The sequence below is a fragment of the Suncus etruscus genome, chromosome X, assembly GCF_024139225.1.
Source record: "Suncus etruscus isolate mSunEtr1 chromosome X, mSunEtr1.pri.cur, whole genome shotgun sequence".
NCBI lineage: Eukaryota > Metazoa > Chordata > Mammalia > Eulipotyphla > Soricidae > Suncus > Suncus etruscus.
The window spans coordinates 73,740,927-73,763,536 of record NC_064868.1 but is presented as its reverse complement, the minus strand read 5'-3'; the positions used below and the strand labels follow the sequence as shown (position 1 = coordinate 73,763,536).

Sequence of the window (22,610 nt, the reverse complement as noted above, 5' to 3'; positions counted from 1 at the left end):
CACATAACAAGAAAGAATGGTTTGAGATTCCACAAGCCAAGGAGAGAGATTTCAGCAGAAGCCACCTTGCAAAAGTAACTTGCTGGTACTTTAATCTCAGACTCCCAGATGTCAGAACTGTGAGAAAATAAATGTCTGTTGTTTAAATATTCTTGGATGTAGTATTTTGTTATGACATTTTGAGGAGACACATACATTCCTGATTCTCAACCCATTATAATTATGTCATTTATACTTGGAAATAAATACTGCTGTGGAGAAGAAGAAACAGACATGATCCTTCAATGCTGGTGGGTACACAATTGTTATCCCCTATGCGGGGGGGCACCTAGTGATAACTAATAAAATATGAATGTTCAAGTTCATCCAGATCAAAGAATATTTTTCTATAGAAGTGTTCAAATGCTCCACAACTTATTGTGAAGACATTCTTCTAATCACTGTTTTCAATAAGAGATAAAAATAGAAATTTGCTTTGCACGCTGCCTACCCGGATTCAATCCCTGGCATCTCATATGGTCACCCGAGCCTTCCAGGAGTGCTTTTTGAACACAGAGCCAGGAGTAATCCCTGAGCGCTGTCAGGTGTGGCCCAAACACCCTCCAAAAAAGGAAAATAAATAGCATTAGTATAAACAGATGCGTGGACTTAAAATGGTAATGTTGGAGCCAGAGAAATAGTACAGGGGTTAAGGCACTTGTCAATCTCTGGTACTGTGTATGTTCCATCCAGACACTTCCAAGGATGACTCCTTAACATAGAAACAGAAAGAAGGAACCCCAGAACATTACCAAGTATGACTTCTTAAATCCAATAAAGTTAAATAGCAAATTATTACCATCCAGTAAAGTAGTATGTATCTTCTAAAGTCTATGAAGTAGAACTATATTTACCAGTATACAAGATACATATTAAGTGAAAGAGAAATTCACAGAGTAGCATGATTAGTATTATTCTAATTCCTTTATGAAGAGGTATAAATATACATGTAAAAATTTTATTGTTTATAGAAAAATATAAAAGACTATCTGCATAAACTGTTGCCAGAATTTTATACTAAGGCGGTTTTAGCAAACATTCGCTTTCTGATTTTCAGATGTTAGTTTCTGAATTTTTTCGTTGCCAGGGATAGAGAGTGAATTTTACACATGTGAGATTTGTATTCTACAAAGGAGCCACATATTCAGCCCTATTATCAAAATTTTATGGAGAATATATTAGTCTTACTATCAGGAAAATAGGAGTATAAATAAACATTGAGTTTATAGGGAAGATAAAAAATACTAAAAATACTTTCATGTATACAATAACTTAAACTTTGTTATTGTTGCATTCTTTTTTCTCCTAATAGGAAATTTTGAAACATTTGGTAAATGTTTTCTCTCAGTAGAAGAAAATGCATAGTTCTAAGGAAATTAAAATAATAACGCCTCATAAAAGCCTGTGGCCTTTTGATACCACATGTATCCTCATGGTGTCCCTTAAAGAGTGGATCATTTTTTTCTTTTCTTTTTTTTCACCCAACATATTTACACTTAAAGAAAGTTATCTATTAAATGCTAAATACTAGGGAATACAATGGTAAGTCGAACTGATTTCTTACTGCCAAATTGATTGTAGCTATGGTTGAACAGGAAATACATTTGTAAACTCTTATGTAAATAAAATGGGCCCTTATTTGGTATGTAAATTATACTGCATAAAAAGGCAGCAATTGAAAAGAAATAAAAAGTAAAAGGTTGCTCATGGCTATCACAGGAGTTCCTTTTTTTAGAATGTCTTTATTTAAACACCATGATTGCAAGCATGTTTGTAGTTGGTTTTCAGTCATACAAAGAATACCAACCTTCGCCAGTGCAACATTCCCACCACCATTGCCCCTGATCTCCCTCCTCCCCCACGCCCTGCCAGCATTTGAGACAGGCATTCTACTTCTCTCACTCATTAACATTGTCATGATAGTCGTTAGTGTAGTCATCTCTCTAACTGCACTCACCACTCTTTGTGGTGAGCTTCACAATGTGAGCTGGTCCTTCCAGCCTTCATCTCTATTGTCTCTGGGCATTATTACAATAATGTCTTTTATTTTTCTTAAAACCCATAGATCAGTGAGATTATTCTTTGTCTCCCTCTCTAGAGTGGATCATTTTTGAAGTCATGAATTTTGCCTGTACATGGATGGATATGCTGAGTGAAAATGAATCAGGGGGAGTGAGATAGATATAGATAGTCTCACTCATCTGTAGGATATAAGAAAAATAAAAGACAGTATGGTAATAACATCCAGAAACAATAGAATTAAAGCTGGAAGAAGCATCCCATGTTATGAAACTTGCCACAAAAAGAGGTGAGTACAGTTAGTACTCTACCATGACAATGATAGTTGGAATGTATCACTCTGGACAAGAACTGGGTGCTGAAAGGGGATAAAGTAATATGTATGGTACCCCTTCACTGACACTAATGCAAACCACAATGTCAGAAAGGAAAGAGAGTGAGAAAGAGAAGCAGAATGCCTGCCCCAGAAAAAGACTGGGCCTGGGAGTGGGGTGGAATGGAAATGGGGGACATTAGTGACAGGAAAGTTGCACTGGTGAAGGGTGGTGTATATTCTATCACTGAAACCCAGCTATGAACATTTCTGTAACCATTGTGCTTAAATAAATAAATTATTATTGGGCCAAATGATTGCACAGCGGTAGGGCATTTGCCTTGCACACTGATGACTCAGGATAGACGCAGGTTTGATCCCCTGCATCCCATATGGTCCCCTGAGCCAGGAGCAATTTCTGAGAGCAGAGCCAAGAGTAACCCCTGAGCACCACCAGGTGTGCCCCCCCCAAAATCCAAAACAACAAAAAAAGAAATTATTATTTGAAGAAATATGGGATCATTTTTATCAAAATAATCAAAACTAGGGCTAGGGAGATAGTACATGGAATAAGAAATTTTTGCCTTGCAGGTGGTTGATCTCAGTTCAATATATGGTACCACATGGTCTCCTGAGAAAACCTCTGAACACAGAGTTCAGAGTAGCCCCAAACACCACCAGGTATAGTTCCAAACATTTCCCCCAAATCAAAACTCAGGATATAGGAAATATATTATATAGTTATAATCTAACAGTTCATATTTTATACATATGTGTATCTATTATCTTTATTTTCATATCTTATATATGCTATAAATATTCAAAATATTTTTACCCAGTTTTCTGCATATTCTTTTGCAACACTGGTAATAATAATGCCTGGCTCTTCATCAAAGACAGAGAAGCTCATTTCAATATTGTAGAAAGAAACTGTAAATAAAAATGAGAAGATTCATTTCATTCATGCAGTTTAAGAAATTTACCTCCTGTAAATTTGGTCAAAAATACTATTTATTTTAAAAAAACAAACAATCAAGCCTAATTTTTAAGTTTTGTTCAAATATGGGATCAAGAAGTAGTAATACTTTGACTCCGTATTCAGAAATTGATGACTGTCCATTTTTGCTTTTGTTTTTTGAATAGTTCTCTGATTTCTACACAGTGCATAGATATTCTACAAAGCCTGATTTTCATTGCCCAACAAATTTCCAGTTGATTTGTTGGCTAAGCTGAATATTTTTTCACAAGATGACTTACACTGAGAAAATACTAATTTCTCCCCATGCCTTTTTTTTTTCAGCTTTAGGTTTTCTCCCTTTATTTTCTTTGTTCTCTTGTCTATTCTATCACATTTCCACTTGGGGATTTAAAAGCTGAAGTCAAAGATTTCTAGCGAGTTGGAGGTGAAGACTAGAAAAGGTTGAACTCCACATCAAAAGAATTCAAATGTATAGGCTAGAAAAAGTCCAGGTGCCTTCTGAATGTTGTATTGTCAACATTTTGGATCTAAGACTACCTAATCCTTTTTCTAAAAAAGGGGCACATTTTTAATCCATGATCACTTTGGTAAAATCAGTCAAAACATCAGGAATAAAACCCTTGAAAAGGAGGCTCAGAAATATCTTACTTGGTCCTGACAATGGATAAGGCACTTGTCTTTCACCATAGTCCAATCAGGGTTTGACCCCTAGCACTGCATATGGTCCTCTGAGCCACACCAGAAATAATCCCTGAGCATAGACCCAGAAGTGATTTTTTTTCCTGGTTTTTGGGCCACATCCAACAGTGCTCAGTAGTTACTCCTGGCTCTGCACTCAGAAATAGTTCCTGGCAGGCTCGGGAGACCATATGGTATGCCAGGAATCAAACTACCATCCATTCTGGATCAGTTGCATGCAAGGCAAATGCCCTACTGCTGTACTATCTCTCTAGCCCCCAGAAGTGAGTTCTGAGAAATGTATGGCCCCTACATATATATGTATTTACATATATAAAGATTTGGGGGGCACACCCGGTGCTGCTCAGGGGTTACTTCTGGCTATGAGCTCAGAAATCGCTCCTGGCTTGGGGGACTTTATGAGACTCCAGGGGATTGAAACGAGGTCCGTGATAGGCTAGTGCCAGCAAGGGAGACGCCTTACCGCTCCGTGCCACCGCTCTGGCCCCCATATATAAAGATTTTTTACTATAAAAATGAGTAAAAAGATGGTTTTGCGTTGTGTTTCCAAATATCCACAAAGATAAGCAAGATAACTGAAAATTTCTGTTTACCCATTGTCTGAAGGAAATAAAAAACACCAGTAGTCTTCATCTTTTTCTAACCTTCAAATAAGAAATCATCTTGGTGAATACATGGCCTATTGTGCATGCAATTCTGTCAGTAATGTGTTGCACGCATTGGGGACCATACCTGTGAACTCAATGGCAGTAAGTGGAGTTGATGCTTCTGTAGATAGAAAGGAAGATGTGGAGCCAAGCCAGTTTGTCTCAAAAGAGGAGGAGCTTAGTGAAGAAGCAGTTGTTGCAGGATGTGTCACTCCAGTGGCTATGAGTGGAAATGAAACTCCAGTAACAGTGGATGTAGTGGTGGTTATATTTGGAAGAGAATCCAGTGAAGTAGGGGATACTGATGCAACTGGGCTTCTGCTCCATGCAGATGTTACTGTTGCACTAGTCCGAGGCTTGGAACCAACTGATAACGTGTGATCATGTGTAGGAGGTGACCTACTTGTTCGGCTAAAAGGTAAAGGTTGAGACACAGTCTGGGAGTTGACAGTCATTGTGGTTCTGAAAGAAGCTGCAGGGGATTTGGAAATGTGCACATTTTCATCTGTGGGGTTTGTAGCTGTAGGGAACAAAATTGGGAAACCAGTAGGCATACTGTCCAGTATAGATGTGGGAGGAGTTTGGATGATTGTGGTGCTTGCAGTGGCAAAGGGTTGAGAAGTAAACTTAGTAAATGGATGTGTTGATCTTATGTCAGAAGTCCAAAGTGTGGATGTTGACACCTCTGTGGTAGAGGAAGTTATACGAGGACTATTGGATACAGATACCAAAGGAGATTCTGAAGGAAGACTAGATGAAAACCAAGTAAGTATAGGTGAAGCTGTGACCTTGGAGATTATAGATTCTGATGAAATTGTGGCCCCAGACTTTACAGAGGTGGTTGTTTTATCAAATGTGTGTTTAATGTCAGGCAAAGTGGTAGGGGTAGATTTTGAAGATACTGATGGACTTTGAGGCATTCCTGAGGTAGGATGAATTCCTGATGTAGAAATTGATGATACTGCTATAATATCTCCAGAGATAGTCTGAGATGCTGAGTGGGTTGAACCAAATCCAGGAACAAGATATGGAGTTTCTGTTTCCATCTTATTGAGTGTAGGTTCATGAATAGTAGTGGAAATTGGAAAGTGAGCATCTTTACTTGTGAGTTTGTTCCAAGAAGTCACAAGAGACAGGGTGTTGCTTGAAGTAGTTCTTGTTCCCAGGACTGGCAACTCAGCCCTTTGGGATGTAGGAGGAAGAGAAGTCTTTACAGTAGATAGCTTAGTCTCAGTACTATGAGGTGAAAAGAGAAATGATGTCAAAGAGGATGGAGTTGCACTGGATGGAGTCCATCGAGGATATGAAATAGATGCGTCATGCTTTGTCAATTCAGCTACTGAAGTTTTTCCTGACAAAGTGATATTTTCTGTATTTGAAGAAAGGTAAGTGGTAGGTTTTACACTTTCTGTGGATGCAGCAGTGCTCTTGAAGTTGGTCAAAGATGGGGACATCTGAATATTTGTGGAAGTATGGAGATCATCTGAAGAAGTAGATGAAAACACACTTTCCAGGGTAGCAGTGCTAGAATAAGGATTTGTGAAAACTGTCTCTAGATCCCTGCTTGCAGTAGATTGTGTGCTGCTAGTATTCTGAGATAACATGCCTAGAGTTGTAGCTTTATCTCCTTGTGATGATTGTTGGGTTGTTGAAAATGTTGAAAGCGGTAAGAAAGTGTTCTTTGGAATAGAAGAAATAGCTTCAGTGTTCTTAGAACTTAGTAAAGAGGAGGCAGTGGCACCTGAGAAAGGAGTCACTATTCCAGTCATACTAATGATTGGGATATCTGTCAGAGATGGGAATGTTGAATTTGCTGGAGAAGAAAGGGATGTTGTTGTGATCCTGGAGGACATCTGTGCCATTTCTGAAGTAGTGAATGCAGAGGAAACCATTGTACTTTTTGAAGTAGGTCCAGTAGATGTCAACGGCATATCATCCAATGTAGATGGACTTATGGCCAGAGTAATCCTAGGGTTGATTGAAGATAATAAAGTGGAGAAAATTCCAACTGTTGTGGAAGAATTAGAAGAGTCAGCAGGGGGTGAGAAAGCAGAGTCATTAACTGACATTGAGGACATTTCAGACACAGGCCTAAATGTAGAAATAGAAGGACTTTTAAAAATATCTGGGTATGCTGTTTTAGAAGACTTAGTCATTAGTAATGGGGGTGTGTCAGAAACTCTTTTGGAGGTGGAGGCAGTGACAATAACTGGCAATGAGGACTTCTGGTAACTAGGAATAGATGTTGCTCTGGAAGTATTTACAATAAATGCTGTAGGTACATTTGGAGTAGAAAGAGCTATAGTGGTCTTGTCAGTAGATATCACTGTAAAATTATCACTAGATATTCCAGTTGTGGAGTGAGATAGGAACTCAGAGAGTGTTTGTGTGATTCCTGAAACAGGAGAGGCAATGGAAGTCATGTCAGATTGTGTTCTAGGTGATGAAAGCAAATGTGAAAGGGTTGTGTTGGTGCCTACAAGATTTGATACTCTGGTTGTCCTGGACATTGTTTCTTCTATTAATGAATTATTCTCAGAGTCTGAGACAGAATGAGTCATAGAGGGGGAACTTACTATCATTTTTTCAGTATTCGTAGTATAATCTGACAGGATACCCATGCTTCCTTTCTCAGGAGATAAGAATGTGGTGTTTGTGATGGAAACTTGTGAAGGGATAACTGTTTTCCCAAGACTAGTAGCTGCTTCTGAACTATAAATATCTGTATTACTTGAAGAAGAGTGAGGTTTAGCCTGTGTACTCTTCAAAACAGGAGATGAAGCTGAAATGTGGTTAGGTGTGAGTACACGTGGAGTCTCAGAAGGTGATTGTGTTTGGTGACTAGAAATTTTTGTGGTTTTATCAAATTCTCTGCCTGTTATTTCCAAGGGTATTGTTCTCTGGGAATGTGAAATAAAAGGATTCCTTGACATTTCTGGCATTTTCATAGTTCTGGAGGTATTTTCTAGGGTGGTGGTAGTCATCTTCTCTTTGTCAGAAGTTAAAGTAGAAGTGCTGGTCACAAATAGGGTGGGAACTGTCATGGTTACAAGACTTGTGGAAGATTGAGACATGTGATCATACATTGGCATAGTAAGCTTGTTGGTAGAGCTGTGTGGAGTCATGGCTTCATCAACAATGGAAGTTTCAGTGGTGTCAATAGCCAAGCTAACAACTCCACCACCACTGAAAGTATATGGAAAACTGAGAACATGTGTAGAAGTCTCCTTCACTTGAGATGTAGGCTGGTTTGATATTGGTGTAGACATTGTTGTAGTTAGATGAGTGAAGGACACACCAGAAATGTCATCAGGGGGAGATGTAGAGCAGGCAACAGTATATGTAGATGGGGTTGCACTGTCAACTGATGAAGAGAGGAGAGTGGTTCCAGCACTAGTTGCCATGGAAGTAGTAGTCTTCAGTGAGGAGACTGGAGCTTCTGTCAGAGAAGGAATTGCAGTAGATGTCATCTGGACAGAGATCATTGTGGCTTCTGAGTTGGTGGTAATCGAGTCTCTGTGAGTAGGCAGAGTATCACAGGTTGTGGACATAGTCTGATCCAACAGTGGCATAGATGTTGCAGTGACTGTACCTGTTGAGATACCCGATGGCAGTGAAGTTGAGGAAGCTCTGGCCAGTGTAGAAGATTCAGGAATGGTCATCTTAGACTCTTCAGACATGCCCACTGAGGTGACAGCTGAGATAACAGCTGGAAGTGAGGACATATCAGTGAGATGCACAGGAGTTGCTGAGGAATGGGGAGCTGTAGGTTGTGGAGGCAAGATACCAGTAGTTGAAGTTATAACTGTCCTTTCTGTAGGGCTACTTGCAAAATTTGTTCCCAATATACTTGTGGTGGAAGCACCAAGGGACTCAGAGAATGTCTGTGTGCTTCCAGAAGTGAGGGATGGAGTTGAATTCCCCTCAGATTGAATCTCTGAGATCCAATATATGGTAGAGGTGTGAGGGGAACTAAAGATTTCTTCAGTTCTATTGTGTGGTCTCTTTGGTGTGGTTTTTACTGACTTTGTAGAAAGCCAACTTTCTCTCACCTCTGTCGTTGCAGGCTTATTATCCAGTAGGGTGCTCAACTTTTCTGTATCAGGAAAGGGAGAAACAGTGACAGAAACTGTCATTATTTGCATATATTCATCTGTTGTTGTTTCCATCATTGCTGTAAATGGAGAAACCTCAGTTGTAGGTGCCATAGCAGATGTTTCATTAAGATGATGGAAAGTTGTTTCTTTCATTGTCATAGTCGTATTGAACCTTTGTGTTGTTGTAGACTCTTCTGAAACAGGGGCTGTTGTCTCTCTAAGTGCAACTGTTCCATATGTCTCTGTTTGTGTGGTTTTAGAGGCATTATCAACAGAAGAAAAATTTGGTTCAACATTAATTAAAGTAGATATTCTATCTCCTGGTGGAATTACAGTCCCCCTTGCTGTTGAAAATTCATTTCTAGCTAATGTGCTTTTTACTACTGTGGTGGTATGTTTACATTCAGGAAGTTTGGTTACAGATGTGGTTTCAGAAACTGTAGATAAATTAGAAAACCATGCAGATAGTAATTTAGACAGAGTTGTATATCTATCTGTAATAACATCTGCAGTAACAATAGCATCTGTGGTCATCGTAGACTCACTCTTTGTGACTGCTTCTGGTGGTATGATAATATTAGTAGCTGTAGGTAAATGTTCTATATTAGAAGTACTCCCATGGAATGCTGATGTCAACAGGATCTGGTCTGGCTTGGAAGTCCATGTGATTGCATTGGTGGAAAACAGGGTATCTTTAGAATTTATTGATGTGGGACCAGATTCAGATGTCATAGATGTAGAAACTGATCTAGTGGAAAGTAAAGGAAGCATATTGTCACCACCTATAGATGTATTGTAGGTATATGCTGACTCAGTGGTTGTGGTTGGAAGCATAGTTTCAACTATTGTAGGTTTAAGGGTGACTCCAGGAATCAACGTTGTTTGTGTTGTCTGAACATTACTCTGAACTTTGGTAAAGGGAGAGGATGTCTTGAAAGAAAGGGGCATAGGAGAGGTTTCTTTGGATGTGGAAGTAGATATTATATTCTCCATTCTGGGGGAAGAAACTTTCTGGAAATTTACAGAGGTGGATTCTGTTTCAGCTGTTCTTAGATCAGGTGTCGTCTCAATGGTCCTAGTCGGGTGTGTCACTGAATGATCTGCAATCTCAGTATCCAAAGTTGTCAATGTAGATGCTGTCTGGTTTTTAGGAAATACAGAATACACTGGAGTAACTGTGGAGCTGAGCACAGTCTCTGCTGGTAAAGCTGATGCAGTCCCAATGTGAGTAGTTATAGCCGAAATCTCTTCTGCTGTAGACCAAGATTTGGTACCCATAGCTGTAGATGCAAGAGATTCCTGGCTCACTGTGAAGATAGGGAGAGTTATGAGATCTGTGGACTTTTGTTCTTCCCATGATGTTGTGGACATGGAAGTTGACTTAATAGATGAGAATAAAGGTGTTGTCTTTATAGTGACTGACTGAGGTTCAGTCACTAAAGGTTTAGACACAACAGAATTCTCGGCAAATCCAGATGAGTATAAGAAATTAGTAGTTGTGGCTGGATAAAAGGTCTCAGTCTCAATAGTTTCAGTCATTTTTGTTGTTCTTGTTATCTCTGAAGATGAGGGGTTAGTTATTTTTATGGAATTGGTTGTACTGCCTGTCAAGGGACTTTTGTCAGGCAGGGTGTTGACCGTTGAAGTAGACAAACTGTCTACAATGAATGTAGCTGCTTCAGTAATGGGTGTCTTTAAAGATATCGATGCAGTTGTTTTTTCTAGAAGTGGAGATGCTGTATTGGAATATAATAAGATTGTATAATAAGTTGCAAATACAAATACACTTGTTTTTTTTATCTTTTTAACATAATGTGTTACACCCATTGATGGTGCTGGGGTTTCACTAAAGCCACAGTTGAGAGTGGGAACCATGGGGTGCTGGAGAACCAAGCTTAGGACATTCTACACGCAGCACATGTGTTCTATCTAATACATGAGTTATTTCCTCAGCCCAGGTATAGTTTTAGTGATCACTGTAGAATATACTTTGAATGATTTTCAATTCACTAATTAGTGATGGACTTGTCAAGTCTATTTATTGTGAAAGAGCTGTATTTGTTTCTTAAATTGTTTTACTTTGAGAAACAACCAAAAATTAGGAAGCATGTGCTACTTTGAATTCAGCTACAGAAATCACAAAGAGTTCTTTAAGAAAAAGCCCTATATTTTTCACATATCTTAAGGGGGTATAAGTATTAGATATAATCAAATCATTTGATTACTTGGTTTTACTTAAGATGATTTTCTACTGTTAAAAATCTCTTTGAGACTCTCATAATGTCTTGGGTAAGTAAAAAATAGAAGAAAATCCATTCTACAGTGTCTCTATAATAGTAATAGGCACTCCTGAAAGAGGGTTGAATGCTAGAATAGTGTGCTGATTAAGAAGATTATCTTTGGGAAGTGGACCAATTTCTTTAAAGATAAAAGTCATCAAACCCCACTTAAGAAGAAGTAGGTGATTTGAATAGTAATATATATATACATATATATATTAAGGAAATTGGACATGATATTTAAAATTCTTTCCAAAAAATTACTAGCTTTGAATTAAAATGATGTAAATTAAAATTCTGGCTCAGAATGGAAAGATAATATAGGGGTTAGTTGTTTAACTTGCATGCAGCCCAACAAGGCTCAATCCCTGGCACCTGATATGGTCCCACAAGCACTACCAAGAGTTATGCTGGGCAGAGAGCCAGGAAGAGACTATAAGTACTGTTAAGTATGTACCAGCCCTCCACTGCAATAAACAATAATGATAGATTAAAAATTCTAGTCTGTCACTTATTCATTATGTAATTTAGACTAATTTCTTAATCAATCTCTCTGTGCTTCAATTTTTTGTAACATGTAATAATATCTATCTTATAATTTTTGATAATCAAGTGAATTAAGGCATATAAATTGCTGAGCATAGTGACTGATACATAGGTAAGTAATCCAAAAAGTGTTGTTAGTAAAAGTCTACAATTTTAGACTTGATCACGTTATTACTTTTCAGATTAAATTTTTTAATTCACCATGAGCCTTCCAGTTGTAATTCCTTAGCAAGAGCTAGGAGTGACCTCTGAGCATTGCCAGGTGTGCCTCCCACCAAATAAAAAGTAAAAGCTCAACATATGAAATAGAAGGTAGAATGTAATTTTCAGAAAATGGTAGTTACAAAGTAAGGTTGGCCAAATAGTATTAACTCTTAGCTCTACAGTAAACAATTTTTAAAAATTTAATATACAGCAAGATGAGTATAATTAATAATGTATTATATATTGAAATTTAAGAAAGTAGATCTTAATGTTCTCACCACTCAAATAAAAATGGTAATGGTGGGGCCGGAGCGATAGCACAGTGGCAGGGCATTTGCCTTGCACGCGGCCAACACAGGACACCAGTTCAAATCCTGGCATCCCATATGGTCCCATGAGCCTGTCAGGGGTGATTTCTGAGTGCAGAGCCAGGAGTAACCCCTGAGCACCACTGGGTGTGGCCCAAAAACCAAAAAAAATGGTAATGGTTATGGGGCTCTAATAAATCTTACTGTGGCAATTATTTAAGTATGTATGTCTATCAAATCATCATTTTGTGCACCTAAATTTATATTTTTCAATGCCACTATCATAGTAAAGCTCAAAACAAAAAATAATAACTTTTTAATTCAATTTTTATTTCATTTTAGTGCAATGCCAAAGTTGAATTTTTGAGAAAGGGATGGAGAGAGGACTCAAAGGACTGATGTGTATGTTTTGCGTGCCTGAGTTCAGGGTCTGATTTTCAAATCCTCATGGATCCTTGAGCATCACTGAGAGTGAACAGTGAGCACTTGTTGGGTGTGATAAAAAAAGGGAGTGAAATTTATTATCATATCTCCAGTGCCACAATAAAAAAGGGAAATCTCAAGGCTGGAGAGATAAAGTGAGATATAAGGTATTTGGCTTGCATGCAGCAGAAATGGGTTTGCTTCCAGGCATTCTCTGTGATCCCCCAAGTGCCACCAAGAGTAATTTCTGAGTGCAAAGCCAGGAGTAACTCTTAAGCAAAGCTTGGTTTTGTCCATAAACCAAAAAAATTAAAAATAAAGATTGCAATCTCCTTCTAACACAACCAAATGTGTGCATGCACCACAACTGAAGAGTATAATCTCTGTTGAATATCACAATCAAGTGAGCAAGCACTGTAGCCAAGTGTGGAGAGCCTCCAGTCATTGCAATGACAACAAAAGAATGGGAAAGGGCAATAAATAAAAAGTAAATAAAAAAATTAAACTAAAACAAAGATTCTCAAACATGTACCACTTGTCTATCTATATACAGCTGTTCACCAAAATGTACATATACATGTGCAATCAAGTTACATTATGTGATTTTAAACATGCAAAAATAGAAACATTGAGCCAATATATAAAAGTAAATATGTATATAGAAGCCAAAGATGTATCTCAGTGGTAATGTATGCCTTGCATGCATGAAGCCCTAGATTAAATCCTCATTGCTGCAAAAAATAAATAAAATGTAAATAGAGGCTACAATCATTTTCTTCCTTTATTCTTTTATATTGTCTGTGTGTCCTAATAAAATGTAAATAGAGGCCACAATCATTTCTTTTTTTTTGTTCTTTTATATTGTCTGTGTGTCCTCTAGAATTGTTGAAGCCCATTTGACTCAAGGCAATTAAATTAACAAGTCTTATGAATACTTGCTACTTGTGAATACTTCCCCCCAAAATGTGGGGAATGTATAGAATGAGTCCTTCCTTCTAAAATCTTGCACTTTTATTAGAAAAATCGGAAATTTTGAAATAGTTCAGAATAGTAAATTCTTCACCAGTGCAACATTCCCATGACCAATATCCCAAGTGTCCTTCCTCCCCATGCCACACCGGCCTGTACTTCAGACAGGCTTTCTACTTTCCTCATTCAGTCACATTTTGTTATGATAGTTCTCTGTGTAATTATTTCTGTGATTCCACTAAAAGATCCCTGTGGTGAGTTTCATGTCAGGAGCTGAACCCTCCAGTCCTCCTCTATTTTGTCTCTGAGAATCATTACACAAATGTTTTTCATTTTTCTCAAAACCCATAGATGAGCGAGACCATTCTATGTTTATCTCTCTCCCTTTGACTTATTTCACTCAGCATAATAGATTTCATATACGTCCATGTATAGAAAAATGTCATGACTTCATCTCTGATCTTCTCCATCTTCTGATGGCTGCATAATATTCCATTGTGTATATTGCCAAAGTTTCTTTAACCATTCATCTATTGAGGGGCATCTAGGCTGTTTCCAGAGTCTGGCTATTGTAAACAACGCTGCAATGAATATAGGTGTGAGAAAGGAATTTTTGTATTGTATTTTTGTGTTCCTAGCTATATCCCTAGGAGTGGGATAGCTGAATCGTATGCCTTTTGTTTCAATTTATTTCAAACAGTATAGCCCACTCTAGTTCTATCCATAGTATATGAAAATGTCATCAACACTCAATTTTGCCACCAGTGGTGTCCATATCGATTAACACTATAAACACATGGTTTAGTCCTTATCTTACTTGACTGCTCACTAGTTTCTGACAACCTTCATCACTCCCTCCTGATTTGAATATTCTATGCATTGACTCCCATAGCATAACACTCTTTTGGGTTTTCTCCTACTCTGCCCAGATCTCTCTCTCCTAATGCAAACTTCTCCTATTTGAGCTGACCATTAAACATTAGTGTCCCCCAACATTGTTCCAGAAACTTTTCTCTTCTCTCTCTATTTTTTCCATTTCACAGAGATAAATCAATTCTTTTTTTGTTTGTTTGTTTGTTTGTTTTTTGTTTTTTTGTTTTTTTGGGGGGCCACACCCGGCGTTGCTCAGGGGTTACTCCTGGCTGTCTGCTCAGAAATAGCTCCTGGCAGGCACGGGGGACCATATAGGACACCAGGATTCGAACCAACCACCTTTGGTCCTGGATCGGCTGCTTGCAAGGCAAACGCTACTGTGCTATCTCTCCGGGCCCGGATAAATCAATTCTTAAATTACTGCTCTAGAGTACATCTCTATGCTGAGCCCCACAAACTTGGTCTCCTTTCAGTTGCAATGCCTGGCATTCTTGTTCCCACCACAAGATTAGTGAATGTGCTGTTGCCTGTGTTTTGAATAATCGACCCACCTTCTTAATCTCATTAACTCTTAACCATCTTTCAGGTCTCGGCTCCTGCATTATTTCCTCAAGGAAACCAACCCCTTTGCCTTCCACGACTAGGTAAAACTATTATATTCAAGGCTCTTATGACACATCATTCTTCTTCTTCATAGCATTTGTCACATCTGTGATTTTGCATTTGTGTGCATATTCCTCACTACTGTATAAACAGGGATTTAATATCTTATTTGCTTTTTACTGTATCCTCGGTGCCTTTCACAATGACTTGCACAGAGTAAATGCCAAATAAACGTGCAAGCTAAGTGAGTAAGGAGAAAGGATGAGAGCTTGAAATAAGTTAAGAGCAATGTGAGAATTCTTTCTTAGGCCTACATATATTGGAAGGGAAGATTTAGCAAGGTATGATAACAAAGAAGTTTAAGAGATCATGAAGACAGAGAACTCAAATTTTGCTTTTGTGTAACCAGAGACTATCAGCGATATACATATAAATAGGAAATTTGGAGAGATAGTTTCATGCAAAAGAAAAATAGCCAGTCAAGAGTCAGAGAGACAGTACAGAGTTAATGTTTTTGCCTTGCATGTAGGAAGTTCAATGCTACATGTTGAACCCCTAACACAATATATGGTCCCCAACACACTTTCAGGAGCGATAGCTGAATACAAAGCCAAAATGCAGTCCAAAGCCCACCACTTTCAAAGTAGACTCCAGAGAGATATTATAGGAGTTCAACATTGTCAGGAGTGACCCCTGAGCACAGAGTGAAGAATAAGCCCTAAACATAGCCAGGTGAAGCTCAAAACTCTCCTCCTCCCAAAATAAGAAAGAAAATATCCAGTTCAAATCTAAGTAAGTGAAATTTGATGGTGAAAATGGTGTGGAGTAAACTCAAGACTGAGTCACAATTTAGCTTTAGCTCAAATTACCCAAAATGAAATCATGCATATTGTCAGTGGGGAAATTAGCATTTTGAATGTATTCACTTGAGAAGCCAATTACCTACAATGTAAGAATTATTATGGTAGTAGACAAACTACTAACTTATTTCACTGTCTTAAACATTAAAATAACTTTCAATTTGCATACCTAGAAATTCTATGATGTCTGTAGGCTGTCCTTTAGTGATCTTTAGCTAGGAGAATGATTTCCAGTCACAAGCCTGAAACTAACTGAATAGAAGAGTCAATCAAAAATACACATCTTTATAAGGACAAAGTCCACGTCATATAAGAAGTAGCTCATAGGGGTCAAAACTTTGGTTATATTGGTGATATGAGAGAGTGGTCGAACTATAAATACAAAACACAGACTCCAAAGACACTGAAAACATAAGATGTAAGCTGCAACAAGCAAATTTTGTAATATGCCTGACACAGTGGCAGGAGGGAGGATGTAACTGAGTCTGAGATCACTGAAGATGGGAATTGACAGCAATGGTTGGATTAGTGTTGAAATATGATATGCCTAAAACTCAACTATTGATAACTTTGTAAATTGTGCTTCTTCAAATAAATATTCTTTAAAAAGTAGTCCTTTGCTTAATTTTGCAGCATGTTTTAATTTTCAGAGATTCACATTCTCTAGGCATTATCAAGAAGCTGGCTTATTTCAGTGATACGATATTTATTTCGAGCTCTCTGCCTTTTCTATTTGTCTGTAGCTACAAGTAAGTAAAAGGAGAACTGCCAGAATCGCAGTGTTTGCAGATGGCTTTACCACAGCCAATTGGCTTAGCAAACCTGTAGAAGTGTTATTTACACCACATTGGAGGAGTGTGGCATACTAAAACCTGAAGTGCTCTCTGAAGGTACTAATTATTGAGAGAAGAGTTCACAGCTCTCTCACTCCTTTACAAAGGGTGAATGGCGGAGCTGCATTCACTTTTTAGGAAAACTATAAAACGCTAAATACTACAAAAGCCAACAATGTCTTCTTTGAGGCAACCCCCAAGAAGCACTATTAGACAAACCCTTCATGAGTAATGAAAAACTCTCTTAGAACATAAGGATGGGAGGCTTGGTATTTTTATCTGGAGATGGCTGAACTCTCATGTTAATCATTATTAACCCTTCCAATAAGCACCTCAATGAGAAGCAAAGGATTAAAAAAAGAAAAATAAGTTGAGCAAAATTGTCTAGCAAGTGGCATTTTAAGCACTGGTTCTCTTAGAAAAGAATGCAGTTTGCATTGCTTCAGTTTACACCTGAAATTCCGCTTGCATTTTTTAGCAAATGTCTCCTTGAATATATGAAGTGAAATATCTTTTTCTTCCCCAAATGGATAACTGCATTGAGTTTTTCCTTGTGTTTTTCTTAATAAATGCTCAAGTCCTCTTTACTTAGAATCACATAAATTTAGACCAAGTTCTGAGACTGTATTTAATCCTTTCATTTAAGGATGAGGCCCAGGAAAGTGCAGCATTGATATGATATTTCTATGGGTAAAATATGTGGAAAAGAAATAAGCCTTTATGTGAAAGTGCTTGAACTCTCTAGTACTCCTAAGTGCATGTTCTAACTTTACACAGAAACTGACATACACCCAGGGAAAGAGACATTCTACCACAAGAACAAAAGGAAGAAAAACATAGACAATAAAACCCAAGTGATGCAAGTGATGCAAGTTCCTGAATCACCAATCAGGGGTCAGCGAGAGCACATGACTAGAGCATATAATTTGTGTTTGGGAGGCTATGGTTTGATCCCTGTCTACCACAGAGCAGCCCCTCAGTACTTTCAGTGTGATGCAAAAACCAAGATGGATGGAAGGAAGGAAGGAAGGAAGGAAGGAAGGAAGGAAGGAAGGAAGGAAGGAAGGAAGGAAGGAAGGAAGGAAGGAAGGAAGGAAGGAAGGAAGGAAGGAAGGAAGGAAGGGAGGGAGGGAGGGAGGGAGGAAGGAAGGAAGGAAGGAAGGAAGGAGAAAGGAAGGAGGAAGGAAGAAAGGAAGGAAGGAAGGAGGACGGAAGGAAGGAAGGAGGAAGGAAGGAAGGAGGAAGGAAGGAAAGAGGAAGGAAGGAAGAAGGAAGGAAGAAAGGGAGGGAGGAGGAAGGAAGAAAGAAAGGGAGGGAGGAAGAAAGGAAGGAGGAAGGAAGGAAGGAGGAAGGGAGGAAGGAAGAAGGAAGGAAGAAAGGAAGGAAGGAGGAAGGGAGGGAGGAAGAAAGGAAGGAAAGAGGAAGAAAGAAAGGAAGGAAGGAGGAAGGAAGAAAGGAAGGAGAGAGGGAGGGAGGGAGGAAGGGAGGAAGGGAAAAGATAGAAGGAAAGAAGGAAGGGAGGGAGGGAGGAAGGGAAAGGATGGAAGGAATGAGGAAGGAAGGAAGGAAGGAAGGAAGGGAGAGAGGGAGGGAGGGAGGGAGGGAGGAAGGGAGGAAGGAGGAAGGAAGGAAGAAATAAGGAAGGAAAGAGGAAGGGAGGGAGGGAAAAGGAAGGAAGGGAAAGGATAGAAGGAAGGAAAGAGGAAGGTGGAAGGAAGAAAGGAAGGAGAAAGGAGGAAGGAAGGAAGGAAGGAAGGAAGAATGAAGGAAGGAGGAAGGAAGGAAGGAAGGAGAAAGGAAGGAATGAGGAAGGAAGAAAAGGAGGGAGGGAAAAGGAAGGAAGGGAAAGGATGGAAGGAGGAAGAAAAGAAGGAAGGAGGAAGGAAGGAAGGAGGAAGGAAGGAAGAAAGGAGAAAGGAATGAATGAGGAAGGAAGGAGGAAAGGAGGAAGGAAGAAAGGAAGGAGAAAGGAAGAAGGAAGGAGAAAGGAAGGAAGGAGAAAGGAGGAAGGAAGAAAGAAAGGAAGGAGGAAGGAAGGAGGAAGGAAGGAAGGAAGGAGGAAAAGGGAAGGAAGGAGGAAGGAAGAAAGGAAGGAAAAAGGGAGGGAAGAAGGGAGGAATAGAAAGAATAGAAGGAAGGAAGGGAGGAAGGAAGGACAGAAGGAGGAAGGAAGGGGGAAGGAAGAAAGGAAGGAAGAAAGGGAAGGAGGGAGGAAGGAAGGAAGGGAAAGGATAGAAGGAAGGAAGGAGGAAGGAAGGAAGGAGGAAGGAAGAAAGAAAGGAAGGAGGAAGAAAGGAAGGAAGGAGGAAGGAATGAAGAAAGGGAAAGGGAGGGAGGAATAGAAAGGATAGAAGGATGGGAGGAAGGAAGGAGGAAGGAAGAAAGAAAGGAAGGGAGGGAGGAACGAAGGAAGGAAAGGGATAGAAGGAAGGAAGGAAGGAGGAAGGAAGAAAGGAAGGAAGAAAGGAAGAAATGAGGAAGGGAGGGAGGGAGGGAGGAAGGAGGAAGGAAGGAGGAAGGAAGAAAGGAAGGAGAAAGGAAGGAAGGAAGGAAGAAAGGAGGAAGGAAGGGAGGGATGGAGGGAGGGAGGAAGGGCAAGGATAAAAGGAAAGAAGGGAGGGAGGGACGAAGGAGGAAGGAAGAAAGGAAGGAGGGAAGAATGAAGGGAGGGAGGGAGCAAGGGCAAGGATAGAAGGAAGGGAGGGAGGAAGAAAGGAGAAAGGAAGGAAGGAAGAAAGGAGGAAGAAAGGAAGGAAGGAAGGAGGAAGGAAGGAAGAAAGAAAGGAAGGAGGAAGGAAGGAAGAAAGGAAGAAGGAAGGAAGATAGGAAGGAAGGGAGGGAGGGAAAGAATAGAAGAATGAATGAAGGAGAAAGGAAGGAGGAAGGAAGAAAGGAAGGAGAAAGGAAGGAAGGAAGGAGGAGGGAAGGATGGAAGGGAGGGAGGAAGGGAGGAAGGGAAAGGATAGAAGGAAGGAAGGGAGGGAGGAAGGGAGGAAGGAAAGAGGAAGGAAGGAGGGAAGGAAGGAGGAGGGAAGGAAGGGAGTGAGGGAGGAAGGGAGGAAGGGAAAGGATAAAAGGAAGGGAGGGAGGGAGGAAGGAAGGAAGGAGGAAGGAAGGAAGGGAGGGAGGGAAGAAGAAAGAAAGGGAAAGGATAGAAGGAAGGAAGGGGAGGGAAAGGAGGGAGGGAGGAGAGTGAGGGAGAAAGGGGAGGAAGGGAGGAAAGGGAGGAAATGGAGGGGAGGGAGGGAAGGGTGGAAGGGAAGAAAGGAAGGGAGGGAAGGAAGGGAGGGAGGGAGGAAGGAAGGAAGGGAGGAAGGAGGAAGAAAGGAAGGAGGAAGGAAGAAAGGGAGGGAGGAAGGAAGGAAGGAAGGAAGGAAGGAAGGAAGGAAGGAAGGAAGGAAGGAAGGAAGGAAGGAAGGAAGGAAGGAAGGAAGGAAGGAAGGAAGGAAGGAAGGAAGGAAAGAAGACAACCTACTTAGAGAAGAATCACAGAGCTAAACCAAAGCATCATTAAACTGCCCTTGCAAGTCTCGGCATTTACCCAATGGGAGTCTTAAACTACAGCCACGTCATGGAACAGCATTGGCCTTGAAGAACCATTTCTACCTCCTCAAAAGTGCAATCCATTCAAATGTCAGTAATATCAATAGAAACTAAAGATTCTTCCAAACTCTAAATCTAGCAATTCATTACTAAGGGTTAACAAGCCTGTTTAACAAGTTCACTATTGTGTAATGTAAATGGATAATGATTATGTTCTCAGAAAAAATTATTTACTGATATACTTTTCATTTTAATATCCAGATACTTTAATTTTCTCAAATACAGCCACTCAGATGTTTTGTTCATCCATCAATTAAAAGAAACAGTTTTCTCTGCTTGTGAATATTTTTCTTTATATCTGATGGGGGTTCCTTTACCCTCTCTTCTTTTTATTTTTTGGGGAGGTCACACTTGGTGGTGTTCAAGGGTTAATCCTGCTTCTGCACAGAGCAATCATTCCTGGCTGGCTCCAGGGACCATATGGGATGCTGAGGATCAAACTGTGTTGACTACATGCCAGGCAAACACCCTATCAGCACTATACTATCTCTCTGGTACTTTTTTTCCTGCCCTTTCCTTTTCCTTTTCCTTTTCCTTTCGTTTTCTTTTCCTTTCCTTTCCTTTCTTCCTTTCCTTTTCTTTTTTCCTTTCCTTTCCTTTTTCCTTTCCTTTCCTTACCTTACCTTCCTTTCCCTTCCCTTCCCTTCCTTCCCTTCCCTTCCCTTTCCTTTCCTTTCCTTTTTTCCTTTCCTTTACTTTTACTCTCCTTTCTCCTCCCCTCTCCTCTCCTCTACATACCCTTCCTTTCCCTTCCCCTCCTCTCCTCTACCCTCTCCTCTCTTCTCTCTTTTACTTTTTTTCTCTCCACTCTTCTCCCTTCTCCTCTGCTCTCCTTTTATCTCAAGTGCCACACTCAATGCTCATTAAATTTTATGCCTTTACTGCCCAGAAAATAAACTTGTAAAAGAGGAGTGGGGCAACATAATTATCATCTCTCATTTTGTTGCACTTTAATTGTCTACATGTACACGAGAGCTTCTGCTGCAAGAATTGTCATAAAATTAATGTAGTAGAAATGAAAAGATAGTACATGGGTTAAGGCAATTGTCCTGCATGTGTTCAAGCCTATATCAATCCCCAGTAATGCCAGGGGTCAGTCCTAAACTTAGAGCCAGGAATAGTCCCTGAGTACCTTCAAGTGTGACCCACTCCCTGCTACCATCAAATGTAGAGGGAAGGAGATGTCTTCAGGTTTGAGCATGAAGAGGCACAGGTTGGATCTTCAGCACTGCATGGTGTCCAGGAGACACCTCTGAGCACAGATCCAGGAGTAGTCAGCAATCCTCCCTGGGTATGCCCCAGAAACCAAAACCAAATATAGAATTTCTGGTTGGAAATAAAAAAACAGCATAAATCCATTTACTCCCACTATTCCCTCAATAAATACATCTCTAAGCCCTAGAAATGATATAAAAGCTAATCAAGGGAGAACTCTAAAAGGTGCTAAGAAGAAAGTAAACTTATTTGGGATCTTAGGGCAGCAGGATATCTTGCTCTCCCTATGCAACATAAAAAGGAAGCCCAGTACCAAGTTTCCTGTCCCTCAGTCTAACAATAGAAGGCATCCCAAGGAGACTGATTCCTCCCCTAGACCCAACAACACTACCTCTGACAGTGTGGAGCAAGCCTGAAATCACCAGGAAATGGGGGGTGAGGAGATTAGAAAGTGTTCCATGTGCTAACCAGATCTGAGTCTCCGCTTCCCAACACCAAGACAGACCTCAGAAGCTGAATAAATCTTGGTCTAAGAAAACTACCTGTTTCCACCGACTCACTCAGAAACACATTGGAGATCATGACAAGAATGAAATGGGATCTAATAAAAGCAAGTAACTTGGTCCAGCAGGTCCCTCTGTCTCTCTGCAAGATTAATTTTATTCTTTCCTGACTATAGATCTCAAATTGGGCAACACAATATCGGATATCCAATCTTCAGAACCATGAGAAAATAAATGTCCATTGTGCAAGTCTTCAAACATATATTGCTTTGTCATGACAACCTGAGTGGGAAAATATATCCTAAAATATGTTCAAGTAAGCTATAGGCTGTTATTTACAAAAATACACTTTAAGTATAATGATAAAGCTAAGTTGAAAGGAAAAGCAGGGTGAAAGATACATCATGCAGTCAGTAATTTTAAGAAAAGTAGAAATGGATGCACTACTATTAGACAAAGTAGATGAGAGCCAAAGAAAATTATCTGAGACAAAAGGAGAATACTGTGTAATGATAAGAGGAACAATTTACCAGGAAGATATGATTATCCTAAAACATTCACACTCACACACACACAAACATACACCCACACACCAAAG

The 22,610-nt window shown here is 39.7% G+C and overlaps 1 protein-coding gene across 1 annotated transcript in view; it reads right to left on the bottom strand.

The window, feature by feature from the left end:
- ADGRG4 (adhesion G protein-coupled receptor G4) overlaps positions 1-22,610 on the bottom strand; it is a 128,105-nt gene that overhangs the window by 91,192 nt on the left and 14,303 nt on the right. The window contains 4 exon segments of the mRNA XM_049766940.1: positions 3,207-3,301; positions 4,782-10,628; positions 10,804-10,871; positions 14,474-14,478. Coding sequence (XP_049622897.1) covers positions 3,207-3,301; positions 4,782-10,628; positions 10,804-10,871; positions 14,474-14,478 — 6,015 coding nt within the window.